Below are 21,043 nucleotides of genomic sequence, written 5' to 3'. Positions count from 1 at the left end.
AGCCCCACTGGGGGTTTACTGAGAAGGTTAAAACACAGTACAAACAAGAAATAAGTGGTGTGAGAGAAGGAGATGCTGAGGAGGTACTTTGGTAACAGCTGAGTTTAAGCTGTAATGAAAAAAAATGACAAAAGCAGGGAGAAGAAATACAAGAAAAAATTGGTTTGCATATTAGAGTAATTAATTAAGGTAGCCAAATGTAGTCTTTAAAATTGAGCTTTTCCTCACTGTTTCTGGGATGGCATGTGTGTTTTGTTCAGTTGTTAGACYGGGTTAATGCTTTTTACTGCTAGCTTCCTCCTAGGTCTTTGAAAATAAATTATCACATTAACATYTGGATACTTTTAGTACATCACATTACTTTGATTTGTTCCATAGCCCTTTCCAAGGGGCTGCCAGATGTCTGTAGTGCTCGATTTTTTTTGACAAGTACAACTTGGTTTACCCATTCCTGGGTTTGTGACAGGAGCTTGGTTTATAGGACTTCCAGGGTTTGCACAGTAGCAACCCTGGGAGTGTTGGGAATATTGTACTGCTCTTGTTGTCCTGGTGTGAGGTTTATTCCTCTTAGTGGATTTGTTAAAGCCTGCCTGGTCAGTGTGGTTGGGAATGAAGTGTGTTTTGAGCTCAGCTGGGGTGGGTGACCTCTGTGAGAAGGTCCCTTGTATCCCTGTTAYGTTCATGTGTAGGTAAGAACTTCACTTGTTTTCAGAATTGCATGGAAGTACTGTTGCCAAAACTGTCAAGAAATAGGCCCTGTGTTTTATTTGACAATAAAAACTAACAATAAAATATTCATCCAAGTCAACAAACTTAAGAAAGCTTTTCTAAAGCTTCTGTGTTTTGAAAAGTAGGCTGGTGTAATAGAATAACTGCAAAATAATGATTTGCTAAAGAGACTAATGAGCTCAGTTTTCCGAGCAGCATTAATCCCACGTTTAGCTCGGGATTTCCTGCGTGTGGAGCCCTGCAGTCGCAGGGGCTGTCCCAGCAGGGTGAAAAACGAGCTCTGGAGGGTTGGGATGGAGCTCTGRGGCCCGTGGCAGTGAATAATTGCAGAATAGAAGCTCATTGACTAAAGCCTGGTTTACACGGGGCTGAAGCGCTGTAGTAAACAATTTGGATTACTGGGAAGTGACGGATGCTTTTGATTCATATAATTCTTYGGCTAAATCTCGTTAAAAGGAGCTGCATTCTAGAGAAAAGAGAAGTGGTTTTGGAGGCGCCGTGGAGAGGAACTTGGTGCATTTTTGGGTTTTGGTGTGCTGAGAGTGTTTGAGTACTTCTGTGACTAAGTGGATATTTATTTTGCCATAATGTGTGTTTGATTAGATTACATCAGCTATAAATACTGGAAGCTCTGAAGCATCTATTTCACTGTCTGTCTCTAATCTTGGCTTTTGAGGAACATTTAATGTCTTGTTGTGGTTACAATTAATCTGCGTGTGTTTTAGCAATTAGTGTTTATGTGCAGCGGGCAGCAGCCGATGCTGGCAACTGTCAATCAGCAGCTGTAACAGGCTCCGAGGAAAGAGGGCAGAAAGCACAAGGTAATTTTGTGCCTGCCTGGTTTCTTGGGAACACGATTTCATGGGCAAACACCCTTTCTGGCCCGAGTTACATGCTGTGGTTCCCCGTGTAGGAGTGGCATAGTGGTATTGTCGTGGCTTTGATGTGATGAAGCTCTCTGTYACCTTGCCAGTTTAATGGGCTAAAGTTTAATTTGCTTCCTTCGCCACCTTTTGTAACAGCTGCTGGTTTTTACTGTCTTGTAATTTTCCTTTATTCAGGCATGCTGGCTTGTTTTAGAAAAACCTTCATTATCATGGAGAAAAGTGGATATCCCTGTGAGCCGCTAACAGAGGGATGACAAAATACGTAAAAATTCAAAGCATTTGAATTCTTCTGCTTGGCTAAGATTTAATAACACTGATAATATGAAATTATACAAGCAAAACACAGATGGAAGAGGGGAAATGGTTTGTTCTAGACAGAGAGCATCTCTGGTAGTTCACATTTATGAACTTCCTACAGTGTTTGTAGCCCCCAGCTTTGGGCATTCCCTCCATCTCCGGGCTGTGGGAGCGCTCTGCCTGTGATTGCTTTTTTCTTGTTTGGTTTGAGGCTGTTTGTTTTTAAAGGGACAACTGAACAGTRGGATGTAGTGGCAGAACAGTGCAGCTTAGTAAAGCCGATTTGAACATGTTCTGGAATCTGATATGCCCTGGGCTGGGACTGGGAAATTCGCCGGCTGCTCCTGGCTCCGGGGGCTGGACACCTTGAGCGAGTCTTTCTCTGGCAGCCACCACCTGTAAAACGGAGATAAAAATAATGATCTTCCTTCAGCTGTTTTCCAGGTTACAGGAGGTGGGCACGGTACCAGTGTCCTCATTAGCATTTTTTAATAAGGCTCTGCAGATTAATGCCTTGCCCTGGTTTGAAGTTGCAGAAGCCGAGTGCTGGTTTGTCACACTCTGCCTCCTCCCTTCTGCTGAGCTTCTGTACAGGAGCRAGTCCATTGCTGTGTGTGGACAACACCTCAATTCCTTGCCCTCAGGAGTGCAAGGTGAATTTGTGAAGCAGCAGGTATTAATTTTGTACGTGTTGTACCACTGGTTTGAGCTCTGATAGTTCCCTCCTGCATTAAGTAGATTTAAATCTCTTTTAAACTAGGAGGCAATAAAATATTCAGGATCTGCAAAACAGCTTCTTTTTCCATCCATAGCTCATTAGCTGTGCCTTCTCTTTAGATACGTTTTTTTTTCCCTCTACATTGATAGGAGAAATGCYACAAAGGCATAAGTTTGTTGGGAAGCTTCAGCCCCGTTTGCCAGGTGCTCAGCTGGGCTTTGAGTGTGTCAGCTGTGTTTGCTGCTGCAGATTGTGGAGTAGGTAATTGCAATTTGTTTTATGCACTCTAAAAATGGGCTAACAGCCCTTTTTGTGTGTAATTTTTGTTGTTTCATGTAAAGAATAGAAAGGAGTCTAAGAGTCACTTTCCTTTACATAAAAATACATAAATTATTTAAGCTGATAAGAGAGTCAAAGTTCAAACAAAAGAGACTCTTCAATTATACTTTCCTAAAAATACAAAAATAAACTGTGTTTTTGTAGGAAGGAATTTACCTTATCATCATTTTCCGCTTTTCTTTGGGTTCCWTAATTGATGTATTTATTTCTAATATGTTATATTTTTATACAGTTTCTTGTAGATACATTTGTAAAGTGGCTCATGTGTATCTCCTTTTTTTTTTAACTGTATCACTTCTGTATAAAACCTGATCTGTGAAATATGGTGGGAACCACTGGTTACTGTGTATTTTTTAGAGAAGTGACCCCAAGGGATTTATATTCGGCACCTCTCTATTAGAGGCTCTTTATTACTGGATTTTTCAAAGCCTTCACCATGAGGAAGAAACAAAAGAGTGAAAAATTAGGGAGAAAATAGAGCTTAAACCTTTGAATGTAATTCCAGTACTAGCAAACTATCCTGAAATCTTAGTTTGAGATAAATAAATAGTTTTATCCAGGTTGTGCATAGAATACACATCCCCTCCCWCTGCCCTGCCTTCTTAGTGCATGGCTCTGAACTGAAGTTGGTGGGGCAGGAGGGAACGGGCTGGAAAAACAGAACCCCCAGCTGTGAGGCAGCAAAAAGCGGGATGAGGGGCAGCCTTTCACTCCCACGGGAAAAGCAAAGCCAMAATAAGTGTTGCTGCATTCCTGGTTCCATTACCTGGACCCACGGCAAGGCAGCTCCGAGTTTTCTCTCTGACAGCATCTCCCTCYCTCCGCAGGTGCGGACGCGGCCGGCCCGGAGCCCAGCAGCTCGGACAGCAGGGTGGAGCGGCCGGACCCCTACGGCAGCGTGGAGGAAGCGCTGCTGGCCGGAGAGTCCAGCTACATCCAGCAGCCCCTGACCCCGGACAAGGAGGATGCACTCCAGGCCGCCACCGTGGCCAACCTGCGCGCGGCTCTGATGAGTAAGAACAGTTTGCTGTCGCTGAAAGCCGACATGCTGGGCGAGGACAGCTCGCTGCTCTTCGAGTACCTCCCCAAAGGCACGCACTCGCTCTCCCGTAAGTTGGCGTTCTTCTATTTTATTTTGTTTTGTTTTGTTWACTGACACTTWAAGRRAAATCTTTAGTGAGAMGGAAATACAGGTCACCGCCTCGTTTGTTGCTGCTGATGTGTTTATATCCAGGTTTAAGTCCTGCTTAATCCCACTTTCCATAAAATTTGGAAACTTTTGTCTGATATTGATCCAACTGCAATGTTAACTGCTGAAGTCAGAGAACAAAATATTTAGCATGTAACACTTGCGCTCAAATTTCTGTTTTGCTCGTTTGCACAGTGGTATTTACAAACAAAATGCAAAGTGTTTGAGCTATTATGGGAAAGGTTTTGAATCCAAACTTGATTGATGTTGAACAGCTTGAACGTTGCTCCTGTGTCTTTGGAAACAATTGGGATGTTGTAGATCGCATGATCTTTACTTATTGCAGTGTAATTTTAGACCTGTAAGGATTGAGCAGCTATTGATTGTTTTGTTATACTTGCACCTGGAAATGAATGTTTTTCTGCTGGTGATCTGTTGGAGACAGATGATGTGACCCATTTGGTGTGGACAGCTGATTTTTCAGTGTATTTTTGTGTTCCCTTCATTGCAGCTTGATTCTCTAGTGCATAAAGAAGGATAAATTATTAGTGCTGTATTTTAATAATACTCTGAGAAGATGCATCATTCATGAAATTGGATAGAGCAGGCAGCAGTTTTCTGAGTATTACATGCTAATTTTCAGAAGAAAAGGTTTATTTTCATCTATGTGGAGAAAACTGATTGAGTAAATAGAATTAAAAGTTCACTTAGGGTATCTATTACTCTATATTTTTTGTTTTCTCAGTGGCAAAAGATAGATAACTTTAATAGTCATAGAATGAATCATAGAATCACAGGATGGTTTGGGTTGGAAGGGACTTTGAAGATCTTGTTCTGACCCCTGCTAYGGGCAGGGASACCTCYCACTAGACCAATTGCTCCAAGCCCCATCCAAGTGGCCAACTGGTCCAGRAGTTGTGTAAAAAAGGGAAATAACTGCACGCTGCAGTGTCAGACTGAAGTATCTCTTTTCACTTCTCATGTCTGAACAGTGGGACTGTTTTTAAAAAACTCCAAAAACATTGAAGTTTCTGTACCTTATTCAGTGCCTTAAATATTYGCGGGGAATGGCTGATGCAGTGTTCTGGTTTCTTTCACAGCAGCTCACTTCCYGAAGGATCTCCTGAGTTAAATCAGATTTAGACAGTTCAGATTGAGCTCCGGGGCTGCAAATCCCTCAGCTGCATTGGGAGAGCACAGATGTGGCTCAGTTCAGTGGCAGGGTTTGGGTGCAGGGAGCAGGGCTCCCTCAGCTGGCACTGGGGTGGGTGGGTGATTGATGCACCACGGGTTTGGGTCTGTGACTCCTGACAGGTGAAATCAGCAGTTTCATCTTCTGTCTTGATAAATTGGAATAATGATGGGGCTGCCCTCTATCCATCATCCTGCTCTTGGTTGGAGGATTTTTAGGTTTTACTTAAAAACTGAAGCATCACTTGACATAAAGATAAATTTGTATAAAGCAGTCATAAATCGGGGTTATAAATTAGAGATTGCCCAGCCAGATGAGAAGCATAATTTGGGGACAAACTATGGTGCAGGCAGGAGACCAGCTGGGTTTAAAATAAAGTTTGCTACATTTAGAAAAGGGGGTAGTGATAGCTCACTGAGGGGTGCCATGGCTCAGGAGGTCCTTTCCAGCGTGTATTTGAGGTCCTTATTTTCCAGTCTTCTTGCTATTACTTGGATTTCGTTCAGCTGAGCTTCAATTATCTCATCTTCATGGAAACAAAGTGAAATGCCCAAGTCAAAGAGAAGACTTCCYGCTTGGTCTGTAGCTCTCACAGCAGCTGGGGATGTGGCTGTGGCCTGGTAAGAGGATTTTTATAGAAGCAGRGAGTTAAGAGACATACTTGTCTTTCATCTTATTCAGATTCACAGGTATCAATTTATTTTAATCACTTGAAAAAGATCTTGTGATATATGATTCCCTTTTAAGTGGTCATTACTGAATACAACAGGACATCAAGTTTGACAAGAATTTTCAGTGTATAAAATGACAGTGAAGTGGTGAGAAGATTGTGGAGATGTAAAAGTACAGTCTAGGTTGGTGCTGGCTTTGTAGGTGTTTTTGACATTTTTCTTCTAAAACAATTTGAGGATGTTGAGTCATTTTAAGTCCTGGATTATTTAAAAAAAAAAAAAAAAAAAAAAAGGAGGGAGTGGGCAGGAGCACAGTGAAAAAGATTGATTCTAACAAGACAACCAAACCCAGTGGTTTTCATCTGTCTTGATTTGGAAAGAAACACACTAATTTCAGGGATTAAAAGTGATCAGTCTCTCTTGACTTTAAAGAAGGGAAGTGTTTTTTAATCTTGGCTGCTATCACTGGATTGTCTTYTCTTACAAAGCTCTGCAGTACATAACTGCCTCAAAGAGCTGTATTCAGGTTTCCTTTATTTTTTTTTCTGGAGGAAAAAAGACTTAATGGAGGTGGACAGATGCAAAGAGGATCTTAAACATATTTAAAATTTGGATGAGCCATTTCTAAAGGGGATATTACCCTCAAGTTACTGCACATGTTAAAAGGTTTCACTTGCTGTTCCGCATAGTTCATCCTGTTTTAGAAGTTAGAGGATACCCCAAGGTTTTCATTTTACCCAGTGCTCTTTTTAACTAATTCATTATATGAGGTATGAACTCGACATTCTGCTGGTGGCAAATGAAGTCTGGGAATGTGTGTGTGGAGGTGTTGTATCACTATGGTGAATTTCTGAAGTTAACCAGTTCAAACTTATTTAAAATCAGAAGGGAAAACTTAAATATCTTACCATTTGGGTAGCACAGTTGCCACATAACCTGCAGCTGAAGGGCTCTGAGAGTTTGATGTTCATGATGTGTGATCGAGATTGACGTTGTTCATATGCTTGTCAGAAACCTGGAACATGCAGTTTTTGCAGAAAAAAATGTGTGATTTACTCATGGATAACACCAAGGTCGTCTGGGGAAGTGTTGGTTACTGAACCTGTTGTTGCTGGGGGTGCCTTTCAGATGAGGCATCAGGAAAGTTTTCCTGGTCTTGCCATGTTTTGCTGGTTTATCTGTAAAAGCAGGTGGTTGTTCCGTAATTTCCACTCCAGCAGAGCTGCTCTGTGGAGCTCCTTGGTTTAATAACGTGTGTCTTATTTCATTTATGAGTCTGAACTTTGGTAGCATTGTTCCGCACGGTTACATCACACAGCCAGAATTCTCAAAGGCTTCAGATGAATGTTTTGAGCTGGTTTTGCCAAGTATAATCAAGAGAATGAGAATTTTAATATTCATTAGAAAATGAGGTGGTTAATTTACATCCTTGTTCTCTCATTAAAAAAAAAAACCAACAACCAAAACTTTTAGATCATGGGGAGACCAACTCCCTTGAAGGGTGACTTCCACATTTCAGAATAGCACATTTGAAGGCTTTTTTATATGGCTAAGTTTGGCTTTTCCTGTTTACCCTGTTGCAACTGAAACTGTTTATAGAAGCAATTCCTATGAAGCTTCCAGTCCAAGTGATTACATGGTACACAGAGCCCTTTTCTTTTGGGCAAACCAGCTAATAGGTTATTTTTAGTTAGTGGTTCATTGGAGCCAATTTATCCTTGCACTGAATGTTAAGGAATACATTTTACGCAGTGGTCAACTTTCGCAAGAAGAAGTTAAAGATACTCAGTGAGGAATTTTTGTACATGGTAAACAAAGATTTAGGGGAGAATGGAAGCAATTTTAAATGAGATGTAATAACTTTGCCTTTCTYTTTTCCACAATAGTTTACTGTCCAGCTGTCACAAGCATTCTATATTCATACAAATATTGCTAAACCCCTGTTTCATCTTCTGTGTGCAGAGATGACTGAAGGAAAACATTTTTGATTCCTGACTTAGGAGTTAAAATACTTTCGATAAAATTTCTTTTTAATGGGAACAAGGTTTCTCACRCTACTAGTCAGAATGGACATAAATCTGCATTTCTGTGTACAAAGTGTGGGTCATTGGTGTGGGTTTCTTTCTTCTTGTATTACTTGCAGTTGCTGAAACCAAATAAATATTGATTATTGTTTGAAAACTCATCTCTGTTGTGTTGTACATCTTTGTGAGTTTGTACACCTTGGATGATAGTTGATTTTTTCTCTTTGCTCAGTTTCATTGCTCGTTCATTAGCTGTGATTTTTGCTTTAAGAAGTACAGAGTTTTTTTTTGAACTTGTGGAATTCTGGGAAGGTGCTAATAAAGAATTCATCAAGCTGGGGCCCACTGGCTTATCTTTACTGTGTGCTAAAATACCATTAGTTTAAAGAAGTGTAACCCAGAGATGCCTTGGGGGCAGTTTGAATCAGTTTGGGATGTTCAGGGATAAAAAAGAGAATYGTGTAGCTGTCTAGGCAGGAATTCTGATACGGACCTGTAGAGCTGGATTCCTGGTAACAGTGTCTGAGAGGAAATACTGATAAATTCCATTTTTTCCTGAATTTTTCCCATCTTGAATTTCTGGCATTTTGCTGTCCTACTTCTAAATGACAACAGCAACAGATGAGCCGCACTTGAAGTAAACCTCGGAGCATTGCTATCCCAATTGAATAGAGTTAACTAAGCTGGGGACTGTATCAATCTGCAGTCAAAGCAGAGGAAAGTAAATCAAACATCCAGCTGGTGGCACAWGAGCAGAATTTCCTTTGATAGCTGATAAAAAAGTAAGGTTTGGGATTGTTCRTGTTGTGAAACCTTGGTGTGGTTTGTTGTGACCCAGATCACAGCGCATTGTATTTGGACACAGTGTAAACTGTGACTTGTGACTTGTAGCCACATTAAAGAGTGTGGTTTTTATATCCCTGAAGGTTTCCATCAGACTCTTTTGTGCTAGAAATGGAAAAGCCTTTAGGCCATAGAGTGCTTTAAATATGWACTTGTTTATTTTATGCCGTATTTGCTTCTGGTTTTGCCTCCTTGCATTTCAAAAAGAGCAACCTGCTCAGTATGTCATTCCAACATTCAGTCAAGGGATGTGCTGAAGTTTGTGTAATAATTTGTAATGTACACTGATATTGATGACCCAGTCTTCATTTGTATTTAGATTTGTCATTGATTCTCAGGGCAGTTTCTGGAATATTGTTTTCCATTTGCTTTTGCCACAGTGTAGGCGAGGGCCGGACACAGTGGGTTTTCCTTTTGAATTATGGGAGATTTTTAAACTGTAATGACAGTCAGGTATAATTGAACAGTTTTGTACAAATATTTGRACTTCCCTCCTTGCTAAATATAGAGTGACAGGAATCCTTTTTCCCATCTTTTGTAAAGCACTTTGAGATCAAGGACTGACAGTCCGATATTAAATAAACCACCATGGACAGATCTTGAGATCTGAACCTGTGACATAAACTTTCTTGAACAAAGTTAAAGGCATGAAGCTTTTGTGTACGTTCCTTAAAGATGGAAATGTGTGTGTTCAGAATGTTTCTTCTCCAAGAGAAATGTGATTGCTCTGGATATTTTTGTGCCTCACTGTGCTCCTTTCTCCTGACGGACTCTGTAGTGACCGAGCCCTGCGATGTCACTCCAGTACAGATATTTGGGTGGGGAGGCTGGTTTAAAAAAAAAACCAAAAAACAAGCCACCAACCAGAAAGAGCAAAAGCCTGGCATCCCTGTCCTGCTGCCTTCCCTCCCACTGACAGAAGATGAGCTGCGAGTGCTGGGGCGCTGCCTTTGCGAGGCCATTTTTAAAGCCACCAGCTGGTGCTCGTTCACGTGGGTGAGATTCGTTTCCTGTGTTCCCCAGGGCCTGGCACCAACTCGAATCCTTCAAGGGGTGAAAGTGATGGCAAAGTGGAAGCACCATCTCCCCCGCTGCCTTCAGCACACCTTGCCACTCAGAGCCCCCCCAGGATCTGCTCTTCTGGTGAAATGTCACCAGAAACCGGCATAAAAGGAGAGTTGCCTTCCTCAACCCAGGTAAGATCAGGGAGGGGGAAACACAAAGAATTTGAAATGCAAAGATGTCTGTTTGATCAAATCCTCCCCAGCATTAGGAGTATTTTGAAAGACCTAATGCTTTGTACTTTAATCTATGAGCTTTAAAAAAAAAAAAAAAGATGGGATATTTTAAAACTGAAAGTCTGTCGAGCRTCAGGATTGGTGCTGTCCCAATTTTAGTCTTTCTGCCTTACCTTAACAGAACTTCAGTTCAAAAACTTCTGGGTTTTTTTAAGTATAAATGCCCTTTTTATTGTAAATCTCTTCATTTGCACAACWTTGCACACTAGCATATAATAATGGCATGGGACCTCAGTCACCCACTGCTCACTTTTGGTGTTCTGCTTTTGAGTTTCTCATAACTGTCTAAATTCAGACAGAAGTGGGCTGGCTCTCGCTATTACAGAAGTCAGAAGTTTGACCTAAAATCTGTAGCTTTCTGCAGCATTTTTTATTCTTAATATTTTTAATACTGTTAATACTGTTTTACTTCTACTAAAGAAATGGGTGGAAATGCAGATTTTCATGTGCAGTCCCCGTAGAGTGAAGTGAACTGGTCTGCACAGACCTGCCGAGGCTGCAGCACTCCTCTGCCTCATACAGGGCTGCCATCTGCCACACACTGGCATAACGCAAAGGATTTATAAAAAAAAAAAATAAAAAAAGATAAAATCAGCTTTTATTTAGCATTTGGATCAGCGGTGCCAGAGGGCATTGCAGGAAGGGAGCTACGCAGAAGGTGTTRGTGTTCTATGGGCTCTTCTGCTTGGAAAGGAAAAATATACCTGTGGAGGGCTAAGGGAGAATTTTCCAGTTCTGTCGTTTCAAGAATTTTCCATTTCTGTTGTATCAACAAGAAATTTTTTGTCCAGCATTTTCCGTTGCCCTGAATGGGAGCTACGGATGCTTAGTGAGACTGGAAACTGAGTAGTTGTCCAAGACTTAAACAGGGATTTTGATTACTGTCTTCAAAACACAAAATCCTGCAATACAAGAGCTGAGTTCACTGCTCTGGCAGTGAAAGTTTTGTAAAGGCACCCAGGTCAAACGATTGAGCCTCCCCTCAAGAAGGGGTGAAGGCAGTGACAGGGATGAGAGTCAGAGCTCTGCCTGCAGGACAGSTTCCTGTAAATGCCTGCCTTAACTTCCCTGTGCTTTTCCCTTGCAGGCTGCCTACGACGGGTTGCTGGCACTTTGGCAGTTTGGTAACTCTGACTCAGGTGAGCAGAGCGAAAAATGCATTTTAAACTGTTGTTATTTCATACCAGAAGAGGCTGATCCGTGCGTGCGTGTCCRTGGTGCCGTTTCAGATACGACTTTCCCAAGGTCTGAAGATGTGGATGCTGGCACTGATGGGACCTTCCTGGATTCTGCCCTGGCCAAGAGGCTGACCTGTGGCCTCTGCAGGAGGGTGTTCCAGTGTGCTGWGGAGCTCAAGGAGCACATCCACGAGCATGCCTTCTCCATGCTGCTCCCGTTCGACATGCTCGACTTTTCCCGGGCCGGTCTCACCGACGGCGTTCCTGCCGGGCAGCTCGGCCGCTTCCAGTGCTCCAAGTGCCCCGCCAGCTTCACCCTCAAATCCAACATGGATCGGCACGAGAAGACCATCCACTTCCACTGTAAGAAGATGCAGTGTCCTACCTGTGCCAAGCTGTTCCGTGACAAGACAGACTTAAAGCGGCACCTTCTGTCCGTGCACTCGAGCGAGCGCACCTTTGTCTGTCTCTTCTGTGGGAAGGGTTTTGGYACCCAGAAGAACCTCAGTAGCCACGTGAAAATGTGTTACCTGGGCTCTGCCCACCTGGCTGGGCTGGAGCTTTTGGACAGTGTAGGACCGAGCGAGGATCCTGAGGATGCGTAGCTGCTGTTGTTGTATACGAGACGCTTCCTTGAACTAGGAAAAGCGAATTGTGCCGTGGTTCTCGTGCTGCAAATAAATGTTCCACAGGTGTAATTTCGTAGAGTAACTCCCCAAAGCTGATCAGTTGGTGCTGTGCTGGTTCCAGATGTTGTGTCACTGCAGCCTTGGTGCAATTTTTGTGTGAAGATAACTTCTTTGGGTCCATAAAACGGGCACTTTGGCTGTTTTATTGGTATTCTCATTCTGCATTCTGACACTATCTTTGACTGTTTTATCAGTAGATCTCAAAGTGCTTTATAAAAGAAATGGTGTTGTTTTCCTCCAATTCCCCAGGAAAATAACATCCCTCAGGTTGTTAAAAGTGCTAGCAAYAGAATTAATAATAGAATTCAGTTCTGAGTTCTGCTCGGTGCTCTGTCCATTAGACCATTTGGGCATTCCAGGGGTTTTCACTGTGAATTTAGAATCTGTGGTAGCACTGGRTTGCTGTTTGTACAGTCTGGCTTTCTATGTCTTTCCAAGGAGAAAAACGCTGCTTGTTCATATGTGCAATAGGRTATTTGGTCTTGAAAGTTGTTGCAAGGCTTGTATATTTTACTGATACTATATTTCAGTACTTTCAGGGCTTCTTTTTAATTCRTCCTGGAGTATGGCTGTGGTTCTCAGGGATTCTGTACATTTTTGTGACTCGTTTGCTTTATATACTGTAATTAAATTAGCCAGGCTGAGTGTGGTGGTGTTGAAGGAGAGGAAGAAGGCTTTACATAGATTTAATTGTAACTTGGGCTGTGCATACAGAATCAGTAATGGCTGTTCCTGGTGGGTGGAAATCTGTAATTCCTRCTTCATTCTATGAAATTCACTTATTTTTAAAAAAGATTAAATATTTCTGTGTCTCTTGCTATATATTTACATACAAAACCAGATTATGGTAAGTGTGAAATGAAAGTAGCATAATTARGAGCAGTGCTTCCCAGCTGCTCTGTGTGCAGCACAGCTTGTCAGCATGTGGGCTTGCTTTCCTCAGTGCAAGAGACAGCTGAGGAGAAAAAAAAAACAGCTTCTACAAATGTTCTTTCGAGTTCTTCAGGGAAGTTCTTTCTCATGACACTGTTGCATCTCAGGGAGACAAAAATGAAAAATATTTAGTTGTGYACAATGTGGACTTAGTGGGGAGATCCTTCCCCAGCCCTTTCCTGTGGAAAGGTGAATGAGAGAGCCCATCAGTTCYTGCTGCCCTTGGGCTTGTAGAGATATATTCTGGATATATTCAGGTATATTCTGGTGCAGCTCTGCTCCACCTGTTCCTGCTGGGAGTCAGAGCTCCAGGTAGACGGCTCCATGCCATGGCAGGGCTGGGAAGCCGGAGTTTCCCTTCTTGGCTTAGTTTTTACTCTTTATTTGAGCAGGCTGCAGCCTGAATTGAGAATAAGCTCCTGTATAATCACTGTAGTACGCTTTAATCATCTGGTTTTAAATTTTATGGGTTTTGCAAAGTCACGTTCATTTTTTCCACTCTTGTTCCCGTTGACATCTTTGGCATCGGAGATCTCTGTGAATGTGAATGTGTGTGGTTTTTAGTGTCAGCTTCCCTTGTGACAGATGTCAGAGTAATTGCCTCATGATTTATTTTGCTCTTAAATAATCAGCAAGTGAGAAAGGAGAAAGCTGAGCCAGAAAACAAAGTTGTAACCTAATGAATCTTATCTGGAAATTTGGGAGCAGCAGGGAAGGATTTGTCTGACTCGGGAAAGTAAGATGCCAGGAAAAGCAATTTCATCAAACTTTAAAAGGCTTCATTACGTGATAATAGTTAATGAGGTTTCATGTTTGTTCATTTTTCTTGTATTTTAGAATTTAATTTGACATGGAATTATTTTTTCTATAGTCAGCTCAACACTGTCTTTAATGGAGATTTCAGTAGTATTTTCCTTGGCCTGTACATCAGAGTGCTTCCTGACTTCAGTACTGGGAATTTCCAGTGCTTCCCTTCAGGATCAGGACTAGGTTTTTTTAATTGTTAGAACCAAAGGRTATAACAGGACAGAGCTTTATGGGGTTTGTGTAGAACAGGTGTTAGAAGCAGGATTTTACTGCAAGGAAATGGCAYGGGAAGCTGATGGGATGTGTGAGTCTGACAGTTAAATTGCACCTTGCTATTTATAACCTTAAATATAACGAGGATTAAGCGAACAAGAATTCTGCTAAAGTTTGTGGATTCTTTCTAATGACCCAGAGAATGTAGTATTTCAGTGATTATTAACTAGATGCCAGTTTACAGAGTTAATCCAGAGCAGCTCTATCAGGCACCACCAGTATTTTCCTTCACTCTCAGGGATGTATGAGYCTGTTTCCTTTAACAGCCTCGGTGAAATGAGTTACTTGAGATGACAATACCAAAGATTTTTTTCCCAAGCATTATGATGTTGGTTTTAAAAACACACAYTTCCATAAATATTTTAGTGGCATTAAGTACACAGATTTTTACTGTGGCAGTGCTTGTATTTCCTTCTCCATTTCTTTGTGCTGTGTCCAGTAGCTCTTTACCTGTGGTGCTGCTATTTATCATCTTGATGATCGTGTTAAAGATGATTTCTTAGGACCTTAATGCTGCTACTCTTAATGCTGCTYTATAAAATACTGTCTTTTAGACAAAGGGTGATGCTCATACCAAGGCTGGTATTTGTGCATTAAATAGATGTACTGTGGGTGCATATATTTAACAGGGCTGTGAAAATGTTAACTCTGCAATACAATTATTTTTCTGACAACGCTGCTGGTTTTCAGGTGTTTCCTTTTGTAGCTACAAGAACTAAATATATGGCTATTTGGTGCAAAAACAATTCTCAATAAAGCTATAGCTGCAAACAGTGTTCTGTGAGTATTTTTAAATACAGAAGCTGAAAATGTTGGTTTTGAGTGATTTAAGCCAAACACAGGCATGAGGAATCTTGGAATGGGACAGCATCAGGAAAAAGCTGTTGGAAATCCATGGATGTGTTGGAAGCAGGTGGCTGGGGAGGAGCATGATGTGAATGCAGGTCGTGCACCCAGCCTTGGGTGTTGCCTTTTCAGCTTTGCAGCAGCTCAGCCCTGAAGGGAAGGGAGAGAGGAGGGCAGGAAATGATCAGGGAACAGCAGGATCAGCTGTAGGGATAAGGGATTTTGTGGGTTTCTGTCCTTAGAGCACTTTTTCTTTGTGATCCCAGGGTCTGGTTGCTGTCAGGATCTCTGGTGGCTCTGTGTCCTGGGAGCTGGGCTCTGCAGTGTGTGTGGTGTGGAGCAGGACTGGGACAAGGAGGGTTTGTGTCCCCTCTTTCCCCCCCATGCTCAGTTTACAGTTTGCTCACCTTGCCTACACTCTGTACAAACAGGGTTGTTAGAAKTGTGTGTGGCCTGTCACCARYAATGGAGTGGCTACAAAATCAGACKGCAAATGTATTTATAATAAATAGCTTTGTGTCATAAAACTGCTACCTGCTGTAGARAAACGTGGGCTCCTTGCCTCTGAGTGTACAGACAAGAGAGTGTCAAACCGTAGGAGAAAACAAAGACAAAATATATTTTCCTGTAATATAAAARACAAAGAATTTTCATCTTCTAGGTGTTTGGTGTTTTTTCCCTATGGGCTAGAAAATTCTCTTGATAGCTTTACAAATGGGCTGCAAAAMCACCAAGCTACCCAAAAAAAAAAGGCAACTGTGGGCTGGACCACCACAGGTGCTGAGCAGCCCAAGGCTGCGAGTTTGGAGCCCAAGAACAGAATAGATCCCTTAGATCCAGTGCAAACTGATAATCAAAGGAAGCTTTTCTTCCACAAAGTTATCTCTGTGGAGGATATGTTTGAATTCTCAGTAGTCACAATAACTGCTGAGATAAACTTTGTATCACAGCAGCTTTTAAGATCTTGAATCATGCTTTTAGTGTGTATTAGAACAATAGAAAATTACTTCAAATACAACTTCTAAGATGAGCTGGTGTTGAAATGTTTGTTCTGATTACCCAGGAGGRCATTACCTTATTTAAAGGTGTCTCTTAGGAGTGCCAGCTGGTTTGCATTTCTACATGAGTGACAATTCTCGTTATTTCTCATGTTGTTTCACCTCTATTGATATACAAGACAAAGTAAATTTTAAATGCGGAAGGGAAAAAAAAAAAGAGCCCACAAATTGGGCGTGAAATGACACTATGTGGGCTCACCAATTTTATTTWAAAAGGYCATTTTTCAGTGTGCARTGTAACTCCAGGGYGTTATCTGTGACATACTGAGGGTATGCACTGTGCATACACCTAGTAGGGCATTTATATTATATATAGCATTTATTATATATATATTTAGGCATATTTATAGTATTTCAATAAGTATCTAAAAATACTGCTGGGTACAGGGTCTATTAGGAGCCAGGGAGTGGGTCTGGCATTCCCTGGTTCCTTTACCAGGGGCCATTTACACGCACATAAGTTACAGTGATTAACCAGAACTTGTTTTTTTCCCCCTGCTTGTTATGTAAATATATTGCTTCGAGAAATAACAATAATTAGGRGAAAAGTGAGTGCAAATTAACATACTAATGGGAAGCAATAGAGTGAAGGAGAAACTGGAGGTTTGGATTCATGTCCACTTGGACAATCACTTCCAAACTTGTAGTGGGTGGGTGGATACCCTCGGGGAGCGGTAAATACTGTTTTCCCTCCTGTATTTTGTGTGTTTGGAGGTGGCACCAGAGCTGGATAATGTAGGGAATGGTGCTTGTAGCTGTCCTGTTTCCTCTGGCTCATCCTCAGTCTCTGCTCCTTCACCAAAATGCTCCTGGGGTGTGTGATGGTGTTCTCGCTTCACCCCACAAGTAAATAAATAAATAACATTGGCCCTATTAGGGGGGCACCTTTGTGGACTTCTGTACCTGGCTCCCTGCTTCTTCCACAAATGCTGTTAGCATTTTAGATCTTGGTATTTAGGATAATCATTTGTAATAAATCAGAACTCTTAACAGGTTGCCAGCCCTCTTCATTTTCCCTTTAGCCAGCAATGTCTGTAACAGGCTGTTGCTAAATATTTGTGTGTTAACTCATTCAAAAGTAGCTTCTTATCTTTAATAATATATGGCCAGTAATACAGTGTGAAGATTAAAAATCCATAGGTGGTTAAGGGGTGAGAGTGTGATTTCACAGTGAACCAATTTAATAGTAAAATAGTCAATGAGAAGGCTGTAGTGAGACATTCTGAGATTAATCTGTGCGTTCTGCCTTTCTCTCTTCCAGTCAACGAGTTCACAGTGATCAGGAAGAAGTTCAAGTGCCCGTACTGCAGCTTTTCAGCCATGCACCAGTGCATCCTGAAGAGACACATGCGATCCCACACGGGGGAGAGGCCCTATCCCTGCGAGATCTGCGGCAAGAAGTTCACCCGCCGCGAGCACATGAAGCGCCACACCTTGGTGAGGGCACTGCCAGGGGAATCACCCCTTTGCTCGGGTTAAAGAGAGCAGGAGCTGCTCCTCATTCCAATTCTGGGTTTTGTTTGCTCGTCTGAAGGCTTCTCCTGGGTCTTTTTTCCTTGCCTGGCCAAGGCCTCGTGGCTGGCTGTCTGTTCATCCTCCTGCTGCTCTCCGAGCTCAGCTAGAGGCTTTCCAGGGTTTAGGTTGGATATTGGCAAAAAATTCTTCRCTGACAGGATTGTTCAGTCCTGGCTAAGTTTAAACCATCCCTGCAGGGGTTTAATAAATCTGTAAATGTGGGTTTTGGGGACATGGTTTAGTGGTGGGCTTGGCAGTGCTGGGYGAACAATTGGACTTGATGATCTTAGAGGCCTTTCCCAATCTTAACAATTCTACAATCTATGACGTGGTGCAGAAAGCTTTAAAATACATTGCCCAGCAAGGACTTGAGGCAAAGCTACTCTGGTCTGGCCATACTTAATTATCAAAAATACTGATACACCTTATTAAAGAGGCTGCTCAGCTCTGACTGTGAGGCTGGGGCCAGTTCTGGCTTCTTCAGAAACAAAATTTTAAACAGAACCTTGATTATTTTTCTTTTTAGGGTAGAAATGCCATGCTAAGGAGGTTCTCAGATCTTGGTGTGGAGGTGGTACTGTGGCAGAGCAGGTATTTTTTAGCCATGATTCCATCAGCAGTGCCAGCAATGAGCTTGGCTCACCATCAACAATGCCCCAGATCCTGCATCAGGATCCTGAGCCCTGTGTGACAATTTCCACAGTGCCCAAACCCCCACCACCTCCTTCTCCTCCTTCCCTGCTCCCATGTCTGTCCAGATGAGTGCCCAGCCTCTGCTTGGGCACTGCCTGCTCCCTGAGATGTCCCTCCCTTATTTCCCTGGGGCRCTGGGACTCTGGAGATCAGGAGGCAAATCCCAGTGTGAGCTCAGTCCTGCTGCAAGCACACAGCTTTCAAGATCTGCTGCTGGTTTTGCAGCAGGGATCAGGTTGCTGTGCCAGCTGGTCCCTCCTGCATTTTATTTTTGAGAACTTTCCCTTTTTAATTTTTTTTTTTCATAAATTTTGGATGTTGTCAGCATATTTCCTCTTCTCCATATTCCTCTTGGAATATTGGCATTTAATCAGTTAGAATATCATCTTTGTAATGGCACTGTCCAGTACTKAGGGCCAAATGCTGTTCCTGTGTTTAACACTTAGTAATTTGGCAGTAAAGGGAATAAGATTGATTTTTGTTCAGCTGCATCCAGGAATATGGCTCATTTTGAACCTGCTGAACTGTCAGCATTGAAAAAAAGAGAGAGGTGATCAGTTTTTTGACACTGCTCTAGTGGGAGGTGTCCCTGCCCATAGCAGGGGKTCAGAACTAGATCAGCTTTAAGGTCCCTTCCCACCCAAACCATTCTGTGATAATTACAAATTGGTTTATATCTGTTTTATAATTTCTTTTTTAAGTGGCTCTTTTAGCCCTTTTTCCACGCCCCTGACCACCTTCTGTTCTCCTATTCAGTTTCTGATGCCTGAAAATCATTCTTGTGCAAGTTGAAAGTGAGTGATACCTATAGATCCTGCTGGATGACTCTGAGCAACCCTGTCCRACTGCTTTAAAAAAAGTAATAAAACGTAATGCCTTTCCTTGATGCAGTAGAAGAATGTCGTGGGGACTGGYTCGGAGCAGGGGAACCTGCAGCCAGAGCACATCAGAGGCACTCACAGGCTTTGAACACGGCTGGGACTGCTGCAACACAGAGCCTGAGCCAGTGTCCTGCAGTAGTGAGGGCTGAGGGGCTGCCATGGGTCAATTTGTCCTCTTCCCAAAGAGCTTTAGCTCAGCTGAGTATTGCAGAGCGCAGGGTTGTGGAGAATCTGCTGGTGAGAGCTGCTGATCCCATGCTGAGGCAGGAGCAGGCATCCAGGCAGCTGCTTTAAAATAAAAGGAAGGGCTTTAATCAGCAAAACCTTTCCCACAGGCTGTTGTGAGCATGAAAAGAAGAAAAAGATAAAAAGGATTAGGAGCTGGTGATAAATACCCAAGGCTTTGGGGGCTGATGRGCTGCTCAGGACAGCCCCAAAGCACTGGCACTGGGTCCTTGTGTGCTTCTACACCACTGCCTGAAGWGTCTTCTTAGGATCAGTGCCAGACACAGGGCACTGAGTGCCTGTGCTGTCCCCRTGTGGTGTTAATATATAAAAGAATCAAGAAGAAAAAATAAAAGAAAAAAAGTATATTTATGGTACATATTGGGCCACTCTGAAGTAGTCAGGCAGCTGGACTAGAAGATTGTAATGTGTCCCTTCTACCTGAACTTTTCTGTATATAAATAAAATCAATATGTATTTTGCATGCATTTATGTGAAAGTACCTGATGAGGCTCCTTGTGGTGGAATTTGGGAGTTCTCACTGCTCTGGTTTCCTTTGGYAGAGGAGCAGCTGAGTGGTTTAACAAACTCCTTGCCTTCCCTGCAGGGCAAAAGTGGCCAGGCACAGATTTCACTTTTAATCAGGTGTTTTAYGCTTCTCAAAGTATGTAATTTTGCTCATTAAATAGTGCAGTTTGACTCTGGAAGTGAATTCTTGTATCCTGGAGAGCATTTTCCTTGCTTCCTTTGCTGGCCACACATTCTGTGATAGCTCCACATGCACTGGATTCTTGSAGCAGGAGTTATGGAAGAGAAATTTTTGTGTCAAACCAGAGTAGTCAGAAATAAGGTGAGAAGTGCATTCAGARGTGTAATTTGGGAGGTACAGGAGGMAATCCCAGTGCTCCTGSTCTTTGRTTCTGGACAGCAGGAGGATCAGGAGGAAGACCACTAAATCATATTATCAAACACTGGTTTGATCAGGGTTGTTCTGCTCTGGKCTGTACAGAACCAGTGCTTCTGGACTGTGTTTTTTTTTCTTAACATTTTCTTCTTGGTCATGGTATGATGTAACAATTACAGCCCAGAAAAACAGAGAGAAAAAAGAAAAAAAAATAGTGATAAAATTTCCTATCAGAACTATTTGTGTGATGATGAACAAGCAGTCCCAAAGGATTTTCCATTGTGTGTMATCATTGCAGGGTTGAATTAATCGTGGTGGGTTTGAGCTCCTGGTAAAAGCCAGTTGTGATGGATTTTCCTTAGCAGAGGACACGGGAGCGTGCCTCTCATTCCATCTCCACTGCCATTCACCTTTGTGATCTTTCTTCTTTTCCAGGTCCACAGCAAAGATAAAAAATACGTCTGCAAGGTTTGCAACCGGGTGTTCATGTCAGCAGCCAGCGTGGGGATCAAGCACGGCTCCCGCCGCCACGGCGTCTGCGCCGACTGCTCCGGCCGCGGCATCGCCGCCCACCTGGACCACAACGGGGGAGAAGGGTCCCCAGACGAGTGCTACCCCGGGGAAGGGCAGTACATGGAAGACCCAGATGACATCAAAGTGGAAGGAGACGAGGAGATGGGAGACGACGATGACATCAAGTGGAAGGATGACGTGGGGATGTCACAGGATGATGTGATTTTAGATGATGACAAAGATGTCGACTCCCCACAGGAGCAGGACAACTCTGGGGAGAATGACAAGGATTTTACCTGGATTTCTTAGGGATTATTTTTCGTTTGGGTTTTTTTGTTTTT

At 42.6% G+C, this 21,043-nt stretch overlaps 1 protein-coding gene across 2 annotated transcripts in view; it reads left to right on the top strand.

Annotated features, from left to right (window-relative positions):
- Positions 1-21,034, top strand: part of ZBTB46 (zinc finger and BTB domain containing 46) — a 47,223-nt gene extending 26,189 nt beyond the window's left edge. Inside the window, exons 5-10 of one of the 2 annotated variants that reach the window (XM_057366074.1) lie at positions 3,798-4,079; positions 9,913-10,085; positions 11,275-11,326; positions 11,417-11,728; positions 17,233-17,408; positions 20,625-21,034. In XM_057366074.1, coding sequence (XP_057222057.1) covers positions 3,798-4,079; positions 9,913-10,085; positions 11,275-11,326; positions 11,417-11,728; positions 17,233-17,408; positions 20,625-21,011 — 1,382 coding nt within the window. In that variant the 3' untranslated portion in view covers positions 21,012-21,034. The remainder of the gene's footprint in view (positions 1-3,797; positions 4,080-9,912; positions 10,086-11,274; positions 11,327-11,416; positions 11,729-17,232; positions 17,409-20,624) is intronic. The other variant, XM_057366075.1, reaches the window with a different exon arrangement.
- Positions 21,035-21,043: the final 9 nt, after the last annotated feature.

Source organism: Malurus melanocephalus, unplaced genomic scaffold (genome assembly GCF_030028575.1).
Source record: "Malurus melanocephalus ecotype Western Australia unplaced genomic scaffold, MMel_1.1 scaffold_59, whole genome shotgun sequence".
Classification (NCBI taxonomy): Eukaryota; Metazoa; Chordata; class Aves; order Passeriformes; family Maluridae; genus Malurus; species Malurus melanocephalus.
This window is presented reverse-complemented; position numbering and strand designations above follow the sequence as displayed.